At 47.2% G+C, this 20,792-nt stretch overlaps 2 protein-coding genes across 6 annotated transcripts; one reads left to right on the top strand and one right to left on the bottom strand.

The window, feature by feature from the left end:
* Positions 1 to 5,808: 5,808 nt before the first annotated feature.
* LOC123165740 (putative low molecular weight protein-tyrosine-phosphatase slr0328) lies at positions 5,809 to 9,949 on the top strand. The gene is made up of 6 exons (XM_044583460.1): positions 5,809 to 6,236; positions 6,826 to 6,938; positions 7,034 to 7,169; positions 7,265 to 7,332; positions 8,055 to 8,141; positions 9,669 to 9,949. Exons 1-6 carry the CDS (start codon positions 5,921 to 5,923, stop codon positions 9,744 to 9,746), a joined length of 798 nt encoding a protein of 265 aa, XP_044439395.1. The 5' UTR covers positions 5,809 to 5,920; the 3' UTR covers positions 9,747 to 9,949.
* A 277-nt stretch (positions 9,950 to 10,226) lies between these two features.
* LOC123165738 (uncharacterized) lies at positions 10,227 to 17,912 on the bottom strand. Of its 5 annotated transcripts, none has more exons than XM_044583457.1 (9): positions 16,715 to 17,912; positions 15,020 to 15,097; positions 14,822 to 14,925; positions 14,169 to 14,600; positions 13,248 to 13,319; positions 12,856 to 13,157; positions 12,676 to 12,770; positions 11,681 to 11,807; positions 10,227 to 11,391 (listed from the first exon to the last, which is right to left on the bottom strand). In XM_044583457.1, the coding sequence occupies exon 1, from the start codon at positions 17,803 to 17,805 to the stop codon at positions 16,717 to 16,719; it is 1,089 nt and encodes a 362-aa protein (XP_044439392.1). In that variant the 5' UTR covers positions 17,806 to 17,912; the 3' UTR covers positions 10,227 to 11,391; positions 11,681 to 11,807; positions 12,676 to 12,770; positions 12,856 to 13,157; positions 13,248 to 13,319; positions 14,169 to 14,600; positions 14,822 to 14,925; positions 15,020 to 15,097; positions 16,715 to 16,716. The 5 variants fall into 5 exon arrangements, with proteins under 5 accessions (XP_044439392.1, XP_044439390.1, XP_044439394.1 ...); XM_044583455.1 differs by having other exon boundaries at positions 11,693 to 11,807; XM_044583459.1 differs by having other exon boundaries at positions 12,676 to 12,736.
* Between the last annotated feature and the right edge of the window lie 2,880 nt (positions 17,913 to 20,792).

Here is a 20,792-nt window from a genome sequence, read left to right as displayed (position 1 = left end):
CGTTTAACATGATTATAGTGAGGAACCCGGGGATCATGCATATAGAGACATGCTTGTTGAACAGCAAAAGAGATTTCAGGACGAGTAATGGTGAGATATTGGAGAGCACCTGTTAGGCTACGATAGAGAGTAGGATCGGAAAAGGGTTCACCGGTAGCCGAAAGTTTAAAACTAGTATCGACAGGAGTGCGAGATGATTGACAGTCAAGCATACCAGCACGATTAAGAAGATCAAGAATATACTGGCGTTGGGAAAGAAAAAGGCTGGAGGAATCTCGAACAACAGCAATGCCTAAGAAATGATGAAGGAGTCCTAGGTCAGTCATAGAAAATTCAGATCTAAGAAGAGAGACAATATGATCTAAGAACTTTTGAGAGGAGGCGGTAAGAATGATATCATCTACATAGAGAAGTAAATAGGCAGTGTCAGAAGTTTGATGATACACAAAAAGAGAGGTGTCGGAGAGAGATGGAGTGAAGCCTATTGTTTGAATGAAGGAGGAGAAGCGTTGAAACCAAGCTCGTGGGGCCTGTTTAAGACCGTAGAGAGATTTCTGAAGAAGACATACATGAGTTGGAAAGGATGGATTTTCAAAACCCAGAGGTTGCTGGCAGTAGACAGTTTCTTGAAGGGAACCATGGAGGAAAGCATTTTTAACATCAAGTTGGTGAATGGGCCATGAAGAGGAGACAACAACACTAAGAACGGTGCGAATGGTGCTAGGTTTAACAACAGGAGAGAAGGTTTCTTCGTAATCAATTCCTTGTTGCTGAGAAAAGCCACGACAAACCCACCTGGCTTTATATCGTGAGAGGCTCCCATCGGAGTGGAACTTTTGGCGAAAAATCCATTTGCCAGAAACAATATTTGTATTGGGAGGACGAGGAACAAGTTGCCAGGTGTTGTTTTGAAGTAAAGCATTATATTCTTCTTGCATGGCAGCGGCCCAATTGGGATCAAGTAGAGCAGTTTTGTAATTCTTTGGAAGAGAAGTGAGAGATACGGAGGTATGAAGGTTTAGGCGGTCTTGGGGTTGATGAAATCCTGATTTGGCCCTAGTACGCATGCGATGATCATTAATCGGGGCTGCTGTAGGAATAGCACGAGGGGGTAAGGTGGGTACTGGTGAGTCCGGCGCAGCGGAAGAGTCGGACGAAGGAGTAGGGCTGGGTGGTGGAGTGGGAGCAGGGCTGGGTGGTGGAGTGGGAGTAGGGGCCGGGGGTGTTGGGGAGGGAGCAGGGGTCGGGGTGTTGGGGACGTCTCGGGTGGGGTGAGTGTATGGTTGGGATTGGCTATGGTGGGTGTTAATGGTGGTGGTGATAAGTTGTGTTCGGCAGGTAGGGGAGTATATAGTTGGAAAGGACGGGGAGAGGGGGTGTTTGCGGAGCTAGGGGTGTTGGATGGTGTAGTAGTGCGTTGTGAGAAAGGAAAAATGTGCTCAGCAAACGTGACATGACGAGAGACATGAACGTGTCCGGTGTGAAGGTCGAGACAGCGATAGCCTTTGTGCTCGTCAGAGAAGCCGAGAAAAGCACATGGGATAGAGCGTGGTGACAATTTATTTGCAGAAGTGGCGTAGGCATTGGGAAAACAGAGACAGCCGAAAACACGAACCGCGGAGTAGTCGGGGTGGGAAAGAAAGAGGGAATAATAGGGAGTAGTGTTGGGTTTAGTTTTAGAAGGTCGAATATTTAGAAGGAAGGTGGCCATGTGTAGGGCTTCAGCCCAAAACTTGGGAGGCATAGATGATTGAATGAGGAGAGTGCGAACTATATCATTGAGGGTGCGAAGAGAGCGTTCTGCTTTACCATTTTGAGGGGAGGTGTAGGGACATGAGAACCTAAGCAGGATGCCATGTTGTAAGAAGAAAGTACGATTTTTAATGTTATCAAACTCGCGACCATTGTCACATTGGATAAAGCGAATTGGGAGGAAGAAGTGAACAGACACATAGCGTTGAAAATTAAGGAAAAGAGAATGGACCTCGGATTTGTTGCGTAGAGGAAAAGTCCAGACAAAGTGGGTGAAATCATCTAGGATAACAAGGTAGTATTTAAAACCCGAAACACTTGCAATGGGAGAGGTCCATAAATCACAATGTATTAATTCAAAGGGATAAGTGCTACAAGAACTAGAGGAACTAAAGGGAAGACGCACATGTTTGCCTAATTGACAAGACTCGCAAAACACAGAATTATGAGAGTCCCTATTACATGGTATGGTAAATTCACTAAGCATAGAAGCTAAGACGGCGGGGTTGGGATGGCCCAAGCGACGATGCCAGAGATCGACGGAGGCCAGCATGGATGTTGGAGGGGTGGCGGCAGGAACTCCATTAAGAGAATAAAGATCACCGGAGCTATTGAAGCGAGCGATCTCGGCCTTGGTCAGGTAATCCTTCACAGATAAACCAAAAGGGTCAAATTCAGCCGAAACTAGATTGTCGCAAGTAAATTGGCGAACAGAGATAAGATTTTTAATGAGGGCGGGTGCAACTAGAACATCGCGAAGTAAAAGAGGTTTGGTGGAAGAGGGAAGTTGAGCCTGACCAACACAATATATAGGAATAGATGATCCATCTCCAAGGATAATGGAAGGGAAAGGAGATTTAGTGCAAGAAGATAACCAATTACTAGATGCAGACATATGACTAGAGGCCCCTGAATCAAAGATCCAATCCGTACCTGAGTTTCCTTGTGCAGCAAAGTTATTCATGGCCTGGAGAAAGGCAGCTTGATCCCAGCTCGGCGTCGCAGGTGAGGGTGGCGTCGGAAGCAGTGCCGGCGGATACGATGGTGAAGGCAGTAGGGCCGGCTGGGGAGTGTAGTAGGCATTGGCCGGCTGTGGTGGGGGTGGCGTCGGGAGCAGGGCCGGCTGAGGTGTGTAGTAGGCGCCGCCGTCGGTGCTGTAATGACCATAAGGAGCATACGTCGGGGCGGCGTGATAGGCATTGGCCGGCTGTCGGGGGTTGAGAACCCCGGGAGCACCAGTAGGCGGCCGAAGGCCGGGTTGCCAGGCACCTGAGTATGCCGGCGGAGCACCGAGGGTGGACGGAGCGGACCAGGGCATGGGCCATGCTTGAACAAGCCCCGTCCAAGGATCATGAGGAGGCCGCCATGCAACCGCAGATGGAGCACTGGTGGGTGGTGCAGGACTCGGTGCTGGTGATGTCGTAGGCGGAACCGAACGAGTCGACGGCGGCCTGTAGATAGGGTTTTTGCCGCGGTAGTTCGGACTAGGACGCCAGCCTGGGGGCGGTTGAACAGATGACGATGCGGACGGCCCGGCGGCAGGAGCCGGCCTGGAAGGCGGCGCTGGTGTAGACGACAGAGGAGGACGAGCCGCAGCATGAAAGACCTTGGGGCGAGAGTCCTTGCGAGCTTGTGTTTCCGCCGCGAGTTGTAGCAAGGAACGAACTTCAGCGAAGGTAGGAGGGGGCCGTATCATCGGTATGAACGAGGCTTGCTTGTCAAAGTCTTCGCTGAGGCCGACGACGACGATATTGATTAGCTGTGAGTCGCTAACTGTATCGCCGAGTTCGCGGAGCTCATCACCAATGGTCTTAACGCGCTGGCAGAACAGGTTCACCGGGGCGTCTCCTTGCACCATATTGCGAAGCTCGGTGTGGAGAGCGTTTTTCCGAGCGTCGGTGTTGCTTTGGAAGAGCTGACGGAGGGAGTGCCAGATGTTGGCAGCGGTGGCGCCGTCGTGATCGAGCATGTTGAAGATCTCGGTGGTGATGCGGGTGTAGAACCACTGGACGATCGCGAGATCGTCTTTCAACCATTGCGGATCGTCGGGGCGGGGAAGAAAGTTGGCGGCGACATGCGAGCGCAGGTTGCAGCGGCCGAGGTGGAGATCGAAGAGATGTCTTCAATGATAGTAGTTGTGGGCGGCGAGATCAAGAACTATGGGGATGTAGGGGCTGACGTCGGAGATTGTGTCAGCAAGAGATATTGGTGCGGCGAGGATGGGTGCAGGGTAGTTTTGTGGAGTTATGGTGAGGGCCGAGAGAGAAGCGGCCGCGGCGTTGGCAGCCTTGGCGATGAGTGCGGCCCGGCGCTCGAAGTAGCCGGGCGGCGGCGGCGTTGGCGGAGCCATACCCTAAACCCTGGGACCGGTATCTGATACCATGAAAGCTGAATAAAACTGTTGCTTATTGATGATTTGGTGCGGCATACAAGAGTATATAAGAGGGTACAAACCGACTTGGGTAGGGGTACAAAACTGACTTGGACTAGAAGTTGTATACCATAATGACTACTCTAACAGTTATGAATCAAACGCAGCCCCATACGAGTTAGTTGGGGTGGGGGAGGGGGGAGGGCACAAATTTTAAATATGCTTCTTGCAGGTGGGTGTAAATTGAACGGTCAGATTCAGTCTATGTGTGATTAGTTGAAGTAGTCTCTATTGTATGTAGCTTAGTAGACTGAATCAATATTACAGTACATCATCCATTATCTAGCGTTAATTGTGTGGTAGGTGAGTATACACTAGACACTCGAGGATAAGGGGGACACATGAAAAACAACATTCAAGGATATAGATGATCCACATGAACCTCAACTTATGGTGACTAGTGCGAGTAGTGCGTCCTCATCTTGGATAATGATGAACACATGAACAACACTAGGACATGAACATAAAAATACTGGTGTTGGAGAAGTTGATGGACATAAAATATTGGCCACGACAAAGAGGACCGAGAGAGAAGACGAGGAATACGGACTAAAATAAATATATTTGGAAAATCTATGTCTTCACAACACACATGTACAAATGTTCTAATTCCATGCAGTTTCGCTAAGAGATAACATTTAATGTGCACAGAACAAACAAACAAAATTAGTACTCTAAAAAGGTCATCTTTGAAGCATTTTGGGCCTCATGTTTTGTTTTTTATACCCAAAGTTCTATGAATGTGATATCTTCATGAAAAATTATTTGTAGGAAGAACACTCAAGAACGTTTGCTAAAAAAAATTCAAAATATTTTCAGTTATTTTTGCCATTTTCTGGAATGTACTGTTCACCTAGGTGCATTTTCATTTGGGAGCAGGAGAGCGCTTTCGGAGAGAGAGTGAACATGATGAAAATGGATGAGAGCACATGCAAACTCACTATTATTCCAAATGCAGCGAACTAAGATTAGCTCAAATGGTTAGGTTCTTGGGGTGGAATCAAGCCATTAGAGTTCATGTCCTAGACTTGCACTACTGGTCGTATTTTTCGGAATTTACTTTAGGTCTTTTGGCGATGTGCGTTCAGTGAGAGGAGACGTTCTCGGTGACTATGAAGGCGTCCGTGATGACTTCGTCAATCCCAAAATATTGCGCCGGCTCAGTATCTCATATGTGCTCATAGGAGTATGTATATGCACGTGCCAAAGTGGTTGTTCTAATCCGAGCTCACGTGAGTTTGGGTGAACAGTAAAATCAACAATAATAAAAAAATAAAAAATTCTGATTTTTTATATGAAATATTGACAAATGTTTTGATAGCTTGGGAAATTTCATCATGAAACGATATTCGTGAAAGACATGGCAGCATCGATTATGTTTTTTTGCCATATTTTTCATGAAATGTCATATGGTGATGAAAATTTTAAAGCTATCAAAACATTTGTCAATGTTTCACACCAAAAAATTTAGAATGTTTTAAATTTATTTTATTTTTATTTTACTGTTCACCCGACCCGAGTTCATACTACTGTTTGTACTGTTTAAAAAGAGAAGAGTATATTTAAAACGGCGGAAGCAAGATAAAAGAGGAAGCAAAAAAAGAGAAAAAAACAGGAAGAGAAGCTTCGCATACCGCGCTTGTCTCTAGCGCTACCGGCCGAGACGAGAGCCGGCGCGACGCGAGCCACTCGCTCACTCGCTTCACAAATCCACGAACCTTAGCTCGCCGTCCGGCCATGGTCGCTGCAACCGTCGCGTCGACCTCCACCGCCGCCGCGTACTCGTCCTTGGCTCCGAACCCGACAGCGCGTGACCCGGTTAGGAGGCGCACTACTCATCCACTTGTGGCAGCCACCAATCGCCACGTGCACGGCCGCACTGTGACGAGTCTCCGCCAGATTCACTCTCGCGACCATTTCGCGAACCCTCCGCGGCCCCTATTCGTGGCGTCGCCGGCGGAAGCAGAAGCGGAAGAGATGGCCGTGGAGGCGAGTACTCCGGCGCCGGCCGAGGCCAGCCGGAAGCCCTTCGCTGTCCTCTTCGTCTGCCTCGGTAAATCCCGCGAACCCTACTCAATCCCCACCCCTGGGCGGGCGTCCGCATCACCCCAACTGATTCGAGTAGCTTGCTTGAATACCCGTCTGGTCTCGCTGCTTACGAATGCTTGTGCGTGTGAGCATCCGTGTACTGCGTTCGCATCGTGCGTGTACAAGAGCCTGGGTGCACATCACATGAGAATCGGATTTCTTGTTTCCATGATTACCGTCCTGACGTCCCATTTGTTTCAGTTTGTCTCCCTGTTGTCTTGTTCTCATCATTTTGGTGTCACAGCATGCGGCGACCGCTCGACTTGGTAGGTGCAAGTGTGCAATCACATCATGTGATTCCATCTTGTCTCTATGTTTTTTTTAGGGGTTCATCTTGTCTCTATGTTAGAGATGTTAATGTTTGCTTTCTGATTTTGTTAGTATGTGTGCGTGAGCATGCTTAATAAGTGTACATACATCAACTATCGTTTATCTTTGTGCGATTGAAGATAGTTTCATTACACCACCTTACTTTGGCTTAAAGCATTTAGTTGTTATGCATACATGCACTATATTATCTAATTTCCTGTGCTTGATGTATGATGTATGTTCAGGGAACATTTGTAGGAGTCCTGCAGCTGAGGCCGTCTTCCGGAACCTCGTCAGCAAGCGCGGACTTGAGTCCAAGTTTCAGATAGACTCTGCTGGTACCATAGGTTATCATGAGGTTATATTCTACACTTACCTAGTTACCTTTCTCATGTGTACAGTCAATCAGTTCAGTGACGGCATAAGAATTGACGATGCATCACATGAATCCAGGGAAATAAGGCCGACTCAAGGATGATATCAACTTCCAAGAAGCGGGGGATTGAGGTGACCTCAATATCCAGGCCTATCAAACCCTCAGATTTCCGAAATTTTGATCTTATCCTTGCAATGGACAGGCAAAATTATGGTTATCTCTCAGCTCCCTTCATTTGTGTCTCACAACCTGAGGACCTTTGTTGATGTATTGCCGCTTAATGCACTTATATTTTGACCATTACGCAGAAGACATTTTGAGTTCATTTGACAGATGGCAACACAAGGAGACCCTCCTAGATAGTGGGCCCAAGAAGGTTAGGTTTATAGGCTTTATTTTTATTGTGCAACCTTGACATTTTGCATGTCCATCCTTGATCTACATAATTGTATGGCCATTTGTACTGTTAATGTTTATAGTCCTTGACCACAATGAATTGATGATATGGTGTGTCCATACCTTCTTTCTTTAAATGTAATATAAAAAGTGAATGAATGGGAACATTATAATTTATTTCGCTGCTAATCACCAACTTGATATTTCTGGAAATCCCTTAGCCTTGATTTCATTTAAACAATGCCTTGCATGCTTGTTGCTCCCAATGATGTTTGCTTATTTTTTTTCCAGGAGCTTGCCTGGTTAAATATGTCTACAGTTGAGATTTTGTTTACTAGTCACTCTCTTTGCTCTGTAATGGGGATAGCCGCATAGATGTTGGATAAATTGTTTAGGCAATAGATAATTTAGTTGTCTGATAACGCATGATGTGTTGCCTAGATCTTTTTTTCTTAGCTATTTTACAAAGTACTCCCTCCGTCCCAAAATAAGTGACTCAACTTTCTACTAACTTTAGTACAAAGTTAGTAGAAAGTTGAGTCACTTATTTTGGGACGGAGGGAGTAAGTTGGTTATCTTTTGCTTGTATTTGACTATCTGACGAACATTGTGGGTTTTAAGTGGTCAGCACAATATATCTGGTGATGCTGTTATTCATGACTCGAAATTCACATATTGATTTGTTTGTGGTATCCTTACTAGGTTAAGCTGATGTGCTCCTATTGCAAGCGGCATACGGAGTCTGAAGTTCCAGATCCTTACTATGGAGGCGCTAAGGGATTTGAAAAGGTGAGCCAAGGACACCATGCGCTTGCTCGTCAGTATCATGAGTCTGCACTTGATTTTTCAGTCCCTTTTTAGTTTATAATTATCCCCAACTGGCATTAGCCTTGATATGTGCATGAATGCACATAAGCATAGTAGCTAGCATTAGTCAGGCACAGCCCCTATGTTAAACCACCATCTTAGTGGCTAATGACCGTACTGTTCATGAGCCTGTCTATGTATTTCTAGAAATTCAATATAGCTAATCAAGTTAAGTTCAAGTCCTACGAAAGTAATATTCTACAACAAACAACTCATTTATTTTGAGGCCGACTCACTTCCTATCTAGGATTTTATTTACTAGTTCTTTATATTCCAATGTGTCAATCGTCAAATGCTTTGGCAATTTCCCTGGGTCCGGTGAAGCAATATAATTTTCAACCAGACCTTTTGATCTTTGGTTATCCTCCGTAGTTATGATGTCTCGGGGTTTGCAACAAAAACTTGGTATATTGACTATCAGGCCATTAAATAGGCGCTTACAACACACTCACGTGCCACACATAAGCACTAAGCTACTAGTAAGCTCTGGTGTTAGTGACACCTGAAGCCAGGACGCACCTGATGTGCCCCACAAATGCGCCTCTGTGCTGACTGTGTGCAGCAGAGCGGCGGACTAGCAGCAGCATTCAGCTGCTTCCATGTGTTCCACCATACAGTGAGCATGGTCACCGAGGATGAGCCCTTTTTATGTGATGGTGGGGTGGCGTCGACAGCTGACTGCCATGAGCCGCCAAACTCATCTCCAACATGCTGGCATTCACACCTTCAGCATATATCAAGTACTGGACTTCCTGTCCAGCAATTTAGCCGCCCCTTGGTTCTAATGAAATTGCGGTATTCTGTCTAAAGAACATTTAAGTGAATCATCTTTGAAAGGAAGATGCAGCTTAAGCTACTGCACTGGACATAATATCCAGGTATTATGTGCACCTACTTGTAAGTTGAATATAGTAAAGCGTGAAGATGCTTATTTCAATACATTAAGAAAGCGAGACCAATATAAAAAACATTTGTTTGCCCCTCTTCCTTGATTTCCTTGTGGCATTTCTTTCTTCAGTTTGCAGATGGCCACCATGAGAAGTTCCTACTTGAAACCATTTAGATATAGGTGCAGTAATTATTTTACAAGCTAGCCAGGATCACGCGGTTTTCTTAATGGAGTGATATGCAGGTCTCCTGTGTGTTCTAGCAGCAGCAGCTGCAACAACAACAACAACAACAACAACAACAAAGCCTTTCAGTCCCAGAGAAGTTGGGGTAGGCTAGAGTTGAAACCCATAAAATCTCGAAACCTAGTCATGGTTCTGACACGTGGATGACTAACTTCCATGCACGTCTGTCCATGGCTAGTTCTTTGGTGATATTCTAGTTCTTTAGGTCTCTCTTTATGGACTCCTCCCATGTCAAGTTTGGTCTATCCCGATCTCTCCTGCGAGTTCTAGAAAAAAAAAGGTTTGCTCTAAACATTCTTTGGGCAATGATTTTCAGGTACTGGACCTGCTGGAAGATGCATGCGAGTCATTACTTGACAGCATCGTGGCGGAGAATGAAAACATTTCTGCTTGATCTCGGAATGAATTTCCCTGAGCCAATGTAAGCGTCACATTTTAATTTGATTGTATCAGGGATCAGTTGCAAAGATGTGGATTAGCTTTCTGTGAGCCATCATCTCTTCAGCCCAGATAATTGTAATGATAATTAACTAAAAATACACTCTCTCATCACCATGCGTATATATGTGTTAGTGTATACATTTCATACTTTCTTTGTTTTGATTTTACTCCGGTAACATCGCAGAATACACATATAACCAGGTCATGTCCTTTTTCGTGAGGATAACATGTAGGGCCCGGGGATGCTAGTTAGCAATTTTCAGGTTTGCTTTACCTTAGAGGATTGAAAAAGTTCTTTGCAAAAAAAAAAGACCGAGAAAGCTCTTATAATCAGTTGATCAAAAATTTGTGTAATATCAACCGATTTAATTTGATGCGCAGTTGTTCATTTAATATACACTAGATGACTCGTTGCGCCAATGGCGCAAAGGGCGAGAGGGAGACAACTATTGTGAGAATATTCAGACACCCAAGTTTTTACTATTGGTACATAGATGATTAGTTACAACGTGGTACACAAAGGAAGTAGATAGGAAGGGATAGATTATTAGCTTATGAAAACCAAACGTGGCCAACACTGCCGCATCCTCTGCTTGGAAGCCGCCTTTTCTCACCGGATCAAACATAGATACATGATCACAAAAGGAAGCAAGACCATCATATATAATGGTCTACTTACTCATTCAGGTTAGTGATCAGGTGGCTGGAACCGCAAAGTATAATGGGGCTTGACGGACAATAAAAATAGGTGTTGCTCCTCGTCTTCTCCTCCTCCTGAGTCTGGATCGAGGCCTCGCTCCTCTCTTCTCCTGAACAGCTTGAAGGAAAGGACACACAAAAGCGCAGTCCTATACATTGACTAACCTGACAGAAAATAGAGACAAATGTAGATATGGTTATCTATTATGCCGCTGATAAAAAAGTAAAACACTAAACAGAGACAAATAGAAGAATAGTGAGGACTGGAGTAACCTCTACATAATAATTCAGATTGCATCACTGAACATATGAATGACAGAGAGCCCCAAAGAAATTGGCTTTATCAGGTATATGAATGACATTACAGAGAGAATTACCAAATTATCAGGTAAGTGACATGATAGAAAGAGGAAGGTGCTCCATGCTTGTTGCTTGAAACTCCATCAACTACCAGTGCATATACTACATAGGTTAATAATAAACTAATCCTTGAATTCCTCTCATACTTTTTTGTGTGGCTAGTGGATGCTGGAATTTTGCTACTGCGACGCTGCAAATCTTGTTTTGTTTTTACCGAAGGACCTTATTATGGTTTGAAATGTAGTAGTATAGTACTTCGCTAGTTAGCATCCTCTCCTCTCCTCTCAAGAGAAAAAAGAGAGAAGAAATGGGTAGGTGTCTCAACTGGACATCTGAAGAGGATCTGACCACCACACTTAAATCAAACAGAATGGAAGCAAAAACAAAACAAAAAAACCTTAATTGGCCTAGAACCAGACGGAGTTAACACAGAGGTTAGAGAGGTGAAAGGGACATTGATGAGCACAAGAGCGGTTTCGGCTGTCAGCGGTGGGGAAGGAGCTTTCTTTGGCTGTCAGCATCGTCTTGGTGGATGGCTGCTGTAAATTTATAAAAGAATGTAGTATAAACACAACTGAAAATTCTGTAACATAGTTTAGAAGATACCATATTAACAGCAAATACAATATAAAAAAGAGCCACTGTAACTGTAAGGCATAATGGTGATTCAGTGCTGGTTTTCAAATAAACGCAAATGCTACTACCATCGCAAATTAAGGCTCGCAATATAAAACAAAGCAATTGCCCAAGTATTTATTTGTGAGTGGCGAAGCATGATAAATGTGAGCGAAAATCCTGTCTTATTAATGAGCAGTTCGATTTTCTCACATGATATAGTACCTGGTGCACCAGTGATTGGATTACTGCTTGTTGGTGGGAAAGCAAGCATAGCGAAGCTTCAGAAATACCACTATAGGGATCGCCATATTTTACAAATAAAATTTTCACTGTTAGCCTGTACACAAAGTTGACAGAAAAAAATCAGTGTTGCTTCCAAAATCATACCAGCAACTTTACCATGTTATACAGAGAACCTAAAAAAATCAGAAAATAAGTACCCAAATATAATAACAAACAAATAAACCTATTCGAGAAATTGTTTCCCATGCTACCTATATGCATGCCTAAGAAAAAGAAAACCTACCTAAGAAATTGTTTCACACGGCTCCTAAAATCTAAATCCAATGGGCTGTGACCAAACTTATCTGCACCACCAAACCATTTTAAAAGGTCAAACAAGCAGTCACATTGTTCCAACGGGCCATTTAGCTCACTGGCAAGTACAACCTCTCAATAACACCTAAGAGACTCAAGACAAAAGCTAGCCCAACGTTCCTCGCAGCTAATAGAAACACCATGAGAGAACTGTTATGCAACAAAAATGAAAATAACAACCATAGTGATAGTAGCAGGGTTCAGAAAACTGCTTTGTTTTTCGACAACCAAACAAACATTGTTTTCAACAAGTTTCAGAGTCTGACATGTAATATTTTATGAAGTGTAAATTAGATTTGAATTATTTGATAAGAAGAAACTCCAGGAGAAATAAATATCATGCAGCTCTTCTTTTGTGTTTTTTACATAGATAAAACCTATCCAAATCTATGTTTTTGGGCCTTCAATGCCATTATTAAGAACAACACAACTACAAAAGCTTCTGCCTTTCCACAACACTTTCCTCCCAACTTCACTAAAGCATAGAAGAATATAATTTTTATAATCGGCAATAGCAACCATAGTGACAGTAGCAGGGGCGAGTCCTCTCAACTATATATTGCAAAAGAAATTAGGATTGTAGCAATCTTCGGCTTGGCTGGTTTTACCTTGAACAAAATTCAGTCTCATGAAGCTGGAGCCCAAAACTTGGATCCCGGAAATCACGATCTATAACAAGAAGCTAAGACAATGTCACATCAAGCTGCGGTAAGGTAAGTTTGATGTCAGAAACCGTTAACCTCAACAACAACAACAACAAAAGAAAGAACAACAGTTAGCAAACCCACTTGGCTAAACAGTGTATCGTAGATAGCCATGAGGCCACTCTGGCCGACGGCAGCGCAGGCCTTCCCATCCAGGTCCAACTGTGGGTTCTGCAGATCGGCAAAACTTCAAGCAAGGAGAATTATCAGCACACAAGCAGTGACGATAACCAGAGGCAATGCCCGTCAGTAAACTGCTGTGAGAAAAAACTCTCTGCAACATGGCTGTTGATGAGCTTTCGGTACTTGATCCTCTGCCTCCCGATGCCAACGGCGCCGGAGGCGAACAGAATCACCTCATACCCTTGGAAATTAAGCTTCTTCACCTGAAACAGTTCCACATATTTACCGGTCAGCAGCTGTCAGAATGATTTTTTACAGGTTTAGAAAGCTCCTTGGTCAGAAAATTCAGTTACCTGCTCGCAGAGGGCTCCGAGCCTGCCCATGGCCAGTCGGCCATTCTGCCCGGTGACAACAGCAGTGCCGACCTGGATGCACGAGAAAGTGATTAGATGGACCCAACGAACAGAATACCAATTTACTTAGCGAATATGCAAATTATTTACTTGTTTTTTTTACTTTACAAGACAACCAAAATTGACTAAAAAGTTGTAAACTAACTTTAGAAATTTCATGCTGCGTAAACATACGAAGTAATTCCTCCTCTCCTCTTCTCTTCCATTTTTTCACTCAGGAGTAATTCACATGTTTGTCAAAAAACCAAAAGGAATCTAACCCAAGGCAGAAAATAGCTTGCAGCCACACAAGCATTTTATCGAGCAGGTCAAGAGCATGGGAAAAAAAGAGAGGCTCACCTAGGAACAAACACAATGAGCAAACGCATAGCAGAAGACGAGGCAGCAAATCGCACAAATAAGATGCAAGGGGCCCGCAAGAAGGCACTTATCTCACGAGAACACCAAACCGCATGATCACCACTCAATAACCTCATAAGAACAGAGGTTCCCATCTACTATGTATGTCTTGGATCCTCAAGAACCACTAAAATCACTGAACCTAACACCGAATTACCCAAGCATCCAAGAAGCAAGAGCAAAATCACAATTTTGCAATAATGGACAACAGGGGTAAGGTAAGACCCAATTTCCCAAAGCATCCAAGAAACGACAGAAATCACAATCAACATTCATGGACACCGGGGGTAGGGACAAGAACGGTGGAGGATCCCGGCACAATTGCACACATCAAGCAACGAATTACAGAAAGGGGGCGCCACGATTCCGCAGGGACTCGGCGGCAATGCAAGATCATGACGCACACAACCATGTCATACCAAGAAATAGGGAGGGGGACGAGGGCGGGGGATGGGTGCGCACCAATATGCATGCGCTTGCACCCGGAGCACTTCTTGGTGCCGGTGGCGCTGCACTCGGCGCAGGGCCCCAGCTTGGCCCCGACCTGCTGGCTGGGCCCCTACAGCGAGGGGGGCTGCTGCTGATCCCCCTGGGGCGGCATCGCGTAGGCGGTGGCGAAGCCCGCAGTGTCGACGACGAAGTAGCGCGAGGCGGCGCTCCGCAGCACCAACGCCATGGCTGGGCCAAGCCGCCTCCTTGGCTCCCCACGGTGCCCCATCTGAAACCACGGAGCCGCAGCCAACCGCCCGGTCCCGCCCAACCTTGCCAGCACATGCCGACGTCGGTCGACGCACCTCCAGCTACTCTTTCCTCTCTCTTTCTCCCTCCTCTCCTTCCTTCTCTCTCTCCCTCTCATCTTCTCTCTCTCCTACAGCAGGGAACTAATCCATGGCGCTGCATCATCCACATCATGAGTTAATGACAAAGCATGGAAGACCCAAACAAAAATTGCAGTTTAAAAGAAAATGAAGCAGTTTGCTAAATTTTAAGAACATGGAACAACAAAAAGGACTACAGGATAAACACTTGGTGCTGCTATTTTCATGGTATTATCTAATCTAGAATGAAAAGTGTTTATCCTAAAAAATTGTGATATACAAAGATGATAACTTTACCTCATCACCACATGAGAGAACATCAAGAACAGCGTGTGTAGTGCATTGCTTAGCCCCATTGGTCGCTAGCACATGATCTGGGCTATAGGTTAGACCATTATCCTCTGCATATCGATAACCGAGCAACAAAGAAGTCAATTAGACTACTTATTCAATATGGATATTCTGAAAATAAGAAATGCATCCGTGTGCACGTACCCTGAAGCTTGTTGCAGATAGCCTTCCTGAGCTCCATACACCCGACATTAGCGGTGTAGCTTGTCCAATTTACTACACCTACAGTACACGTGCCCACAGAAAGTAAGAAAATTACTATAAGTCTGAATGATACAAAGGAATGCCTGAAGCTAAACTGACAGATTGCCAGGGAAATCCGAAGAATTTTCTTGCTACAACTACAGCACACGTGCATGGGATACAAAGAGAAGCCTGCACATTTTTCTTGGTCGCTCAGTACAGTTAAACTAACTGGTAATTTGACTGTTTAGAAGAAAAAAATGAGATTGAGTCGAGAGAAAGAGTGAGGGGCGGCGATGCGCATCACAAATCCTCTCCTCGTCCCTACAGAAACCCCAAAGCACCCCCTGCAGGCGGAAGGATTGGATTCACAGAACACGCAAAATCTGGTGGTTGAGGAGCTCACCAAGATCCGGGAAAATTCATGGGAGGGACAGGGAAAAAGAAAGATCAGACGAATTCGATCTCACCTTCTCTTCTCGCTTGGCGTCAGCGGGGACCAAGGAAACGACGAGCTGCTGCTTCCTACCGGCGTCCTCTAGGCGACGGCGACGGCGTCACGGATGGCTCGAAGGCAAGGACGACGGTGACGACACTGCGGACTGCTCTACAACGGGAGAGGAGTTTAACCTGCCGCGACATCCTCCTCTAGGCACCTCATACACCGCGACGTGGAGCCGCCCCTCCGGCCACCGCGGCCACGGAACGCCACGCCGCCCTCGTCTTGCCTCCCCAGCTTCTTCAGCAACACCCGCTCTCTCCCTCGCCTCCACCCCCATGTCCCGTCCTGGCAATAGGCACGACGCCTCTCTCCATTGGAGGAGGGGTGGGGGAGTTGGAGGAGGGGAGTGGGTGCAGCAGCTCGCCCCCGCACCCGGGGCGGATGAGATGCTGGGGAGGGGGGGAGGGGGTGGGGGAGGGGCGAAGGAGGAGGGGCGGCGATGGGAGGAGAAGGAGGGGGGCGACGAGGAGGGGGAGGCGAGCGGGACGGGCGGGGCGAGCGGCTGGGAAGGGGGCGAGCGGGACGGGCGGAGCGGCGGGGTGAGTGGGTCGGGCGGGGCAGCAGATGGGGAGGCGGCTAGGGTTCTACATTGCACGGGAGCTGCTGGGATTTATACCAAAAGGTGAAATGACTAAAATGCCCTTGGCGGGACAAGGAATTTACAGGCGGTGGCACGAGTATTTAAAGGCGACGTGGCTGGCTTCATCCTGCCTAGCGGTTCTTCAAGGTTTATAAGTTAAATAAGCTGCTAATTTCTAAAAACGTGCAGCTATTGTATTTTGTTATGTACAATCATGTACATTTGATTGCTATTTACACGACCACTCTATTCTTGTATTTTGCTCTGCAGTTGCACTTTTAATCTACACTGTTTTTGCCAACAACAATAAAAATCTACACTGGTTGCGCTTTATTATGTGCAGCTGATGTATTTATAGTACAATTTTTATTCATGAAATAGATTGATTATATGTGAGTTTTCATTTGACTGGTTTGTTTGTAAAAGTTGAGACCCTATGTTTGTTTCAAACTCTCGGTGTTGGCTATGGTAATGAACAATATCTACACGTATTTCATGAACGAGGTACATTGATAGAATGAGCAACTCAATATAGAAAATCATGAAATGAAATGGTTGTTGCAAGGAAGTCAACCATCAACGCCGGTAGCACTGCACATGCAAGAAGAAGCCGCCGGGCGGCGCTGCCGACGGCTGGTCGGCCATCCACAGTCTCCCCTCCTTCTCCGCCCTCGACCTCACCATGAACTGCGCCCCGGCGCCGCCGCCGCGGCGGCCAAACCACCAGTCGTGCACATCCCACATGACGTCAACCACCTCCCCGTCGGCCAGCAGGACCGCGCGGTTGCCGCGGAATCCCCACCCAACTCGCCGCACCCCCGCCACCTCCTCTCCGTCGATGCTGACGCGCACCTCTCCCTCCACCCCGCCCCTGCCGCCGCACGCGCGCACCGCCACCTCGTGCTCCTCCCCGCCCTCGCGGAACCTGCACCGGGTGGCGTGCGCGGCCGTGGCCTCGGCGTCGCCGCAGCGCAGCTGCTCGCGCCGGCTCACGAGGTGCCCGGTGGCGGCGGCAGGAGCGGAGGCGAATCGGCGGGATAGGTCGCCCGCGCCGAGGAGGAGGGCGAGCTCGGCGTCTGCGACGACCGCGAGGTAGTAGTCGCCGCCGGAGGGCTCCGGGGAGGAGGAGTACTCGGCCGCCGTGACGTCCCAATGGACGCCGACGGCCGTGCCGGAATCGGTGACGATGGACCTGCTTCCGCGTTTCTTCCGCAGCACGTGCTGCTGGGTGGCGATCCTCGACGACGACAGCGAGAGGAGACCTTCGTTGTCGAAGGCGACGGTGAGCCCCGGGGCTCCGACGGTGCTCCGGCTCCACGTGACCCGGATGAGGATCCCCTTGCCGGAGGACAGAGACGCGTTGTACACGCTGGTGGTCGCCGCCTGCAGCGAGCGGTCGAGCGTGCAGCCGCGGCCGGAGACAGAGGCCGCCGACGCGGCAGAGACTGCGACAGAGCCGTCGCCGAAGCAGGACAGGTCCCGCATTGCTGCGCGGGGTCGGATCAAGCGTGGCGATGGTGCTGCTTGGGAGCTGCAATTCTTGCGATGAATGAGGCTGCAAGAATGTGGGCGAGGAGGAGAAGAAGCGACGATGATGGATGGTAAGCGCGTCGCTTGATTTATTATTCGTTTGGTGAGCTTGCTCGCAGCCGCGTATCTCAGCATAGGTGGCTGCCACCTAATGAGCCGATCCGCTATGCCATTCGAGATTTTCTTACATCATGGTTTAGACTTCTTTTTAGTTACAAAAATCGTGCACCATGTCAATGACCGAGGAATGTTTCACGCTTAGTTTAAAAAACAGGGCCGGTTGTGGAACCGGTGAGCCAGACGGTCCAGGTTTTCACCTGTCAGACCGTGTGTTCGCCGGTTTGACCGTCGTCGGTGTGGAAAGTATAGAATGGGTATGTGAATATGTTGTTCTATTAATCTGACCCTTGTAGGGGTATTTATAGAATATAATATGAGGGAAAGAGATTTGGAGTATAGGACAAGTCATACATGGTTTAAACCTATCACATCTCTAACTCCTAATATCTAACTTAACATAAGGGCGGTGATCTGCGCCGGCGCACCGGCCCAACTTGGGCCGGTCGAACGCCAACCGCCCAATGTAGCGAGCCGGAACCGTCCGATCTGGCAACTCTACCCTCGACTCGTTCTTCCTTCGGTCAAAGCTTCCAGAAAAAACGCCCCCACCCAGCCAATCCTCCTTCCACCGTTGTGCGTGCGCTCCCGGTGAGCTCGCCGCTCCCCCCTCCCGCTCCCGCGGTTGCAGCGTCTGGTCCCCCACCCCCTTTTGTCCCCGTCGTCGAGCTCGGCGCAGGCGTCGCCGTCTCTGCTGGCCTCCATCGACATGCATCGTACCTACAGAACTCCGGTGGTCGGTTGAAGCAAAAACGAACAACGCTTCCAGCAAAATCGAACAACGCTTCTAGCAAAAATGACAGGAAACATTTGAGAGCTCTGCAGCCGATGAAGCAAAAAATTATATCTATTCCAGCAAAGAAATTCATCGGTTCCAGCAAAAAAAATTGGTTCACCAAAAAAAGACGCATCAGCAAAAACGGCCACTCCCTCTTGCAACACCCCCGGTCACCGGTTGTAGCTCCGGCGTACATGGTTGCAACTCCCGGCGTTTGAACGACGTTGGATGCAGCCCTCCTCGCCGCTAGATGCAGCTTCCTCCGGCGAGCTGTCAACCTTGCAGCACGTCCACCAAATGCTTCCCGCAAATCGGGACACCGGTTCCAGCAAAAAGGAAAAGAGTTCATCAAATCGAATGGGGATGGTAGCAAAAAAGAAAGGGGTTGTAGCAAAAAAAGTGGGTGGATCCAGCAAAAAAATAACCTGGTTCCAGCAACCCTGAGCTCCAGCACAAACTCGTCGCCGCCGCGGCTGATTGCAGGTTAGTCATGGCGACTAGCGAAGCTCTGGCTGCGGTTGCCATGGAGAGGGCGCGCGTCCAGTTGCCGCGGACAAGGCGACGAGCAAGCCCCTGGCTGTGGGCGGCCATGGAGAGGGATGCATCCGGTGCGGGTGATCCGCACACGATTCAAAATGAGGCGCATCCAGTTGCCGGCGGCCATGGCGACGACCGCGCCCCCGGCTGTGGGTGGATGGGGAGGGAGATGCGAGTGGATATGGAAGCGAAGGGATAAGGTCGCGGGCGGTGCGCGGGCCCCAACAGCCACGCGTTTGATCCCCTGTGTGGAAGACGTGGCTAAACAGGCGGTTCGATCGCTAATCATCGAACGACCCGCGCGTGACCGGCCGAAGCTTCGGCCGGTCCGCCGGCTACAACCGTTTCCCTTAACATAATTATACTTCTAATAGTCGGTAGGGCGTGTTTGGTTCCGGAACTTTGTTTTTGCCACTCTAGTTTTTTGCCCACTTTACTTATGCCATTCTAAAATTTGACATATCACTTTTGCCACTCTTAGCTTTTGACAATACATCACAAATGTCATTTCGTGGCAAAAGCAATAATTTTTCATTTCACTAAATTTTGACAATGCATCACAATTGCCACTCTAAAATTATTGCTTTTGCCATGGAATTGCAATTGTGATGTATTGTCAAAAACTAAGAGTGGCAAAAGTGAAATGTCAAATTTTAGAGTGGCAAAAGCAACGTGGTCAAAAGCTAGAGTGGCAAAAACAAAGTTTTTCCGTTTGGTTCCTGTGAGAGGTAATGAAAACGAAACGTAATGGCACCATTAATGTAAATGGAAAGGAGGAAAATTGGTGGAGTAAAATTAATGGAGCAATTTTTACTTTTTTATAGGTGGCCGAACCTAGTGATCCCCTAAACTTATACAATAATAGAGTAAAAAAAATTGCATAAGCTTTTGTCCTAGCCGCGTGAAATTCAAACACATCACAATATATACCATAAAACATTCAAATTAAAACATGTATAATATAATCATTAACAAGCATATAGTTTCATTGTTCGCGATTTTCAAATTAAAACATTCATAGTTCATCCAAGAGGCATCATTTCAAACACAAAGTTTGATCCGAAATCACCACAGATATAGCATGTGTTATGTTGTGGATCGAGGCCATCCAATGGCATGCACGAACTCAAACAATGTGCTCGCCACCGCCACCATCATGCACATGGCCACCATCACCACCACCACCACCATCCTCTCGGAATTGGACGAAACTTTTTGACGATTTTTTTGGAAGAAAAGGGAAATAATGGAGCAAAGAACCACCAGAGGGGGGGGGGGCTGTTGCCCACAAGACACGAGGGCGCGCCAGCCCCCCTGGCGTGCCCTGGTGGGTGGTGGGCCCCTCGAAGCCCATCTTCACATTAAACCAACGCCAAAAAATACTATAAATACAGAAGCCTCTGCAGCCATGAAAAACCAATCTAGACCCTATTCCGGCACCCTACCAGAGGGGGAAATCATCACCGGTGGCCATCTTCATCATCCCGACGGCCACCATGATGAGGAGGGAGTAGTCCACCCTCGGGGCTGAGGGTTTGTACCAGTAGCTATGTGTTTAATCTCTCTCTCTCTCGTGTTCTTGAGTTGGCACAATCTTGATGTATTGCGAGCTTTGTTAATATAGTTGGATCATATGGTGTTTTCCCCTCTGTATCTTGTTGTGATGAATTGATTTTTCCGTTTGAGATTT

This window comes from Triticum aestivum, chromosome 7D, assembly GCF_018294505.1.
Source record: "Triticum aestivum cultivar Chinese Spring chromosome 7D, IWGSC CS RefSeq v2.1, whole genome shotgun sequence".
Lineage (NCBI taxonomy): Eukaryota > Viridiplantae > Streptophyta > Magnoliopsida > Poales > Poaceae > Triticum > Triticum aestivum.
Note: the sequence above shows the minus strand (reverse complement) of the source record. Positions and strands in the feature narration are given on the sequence as shown.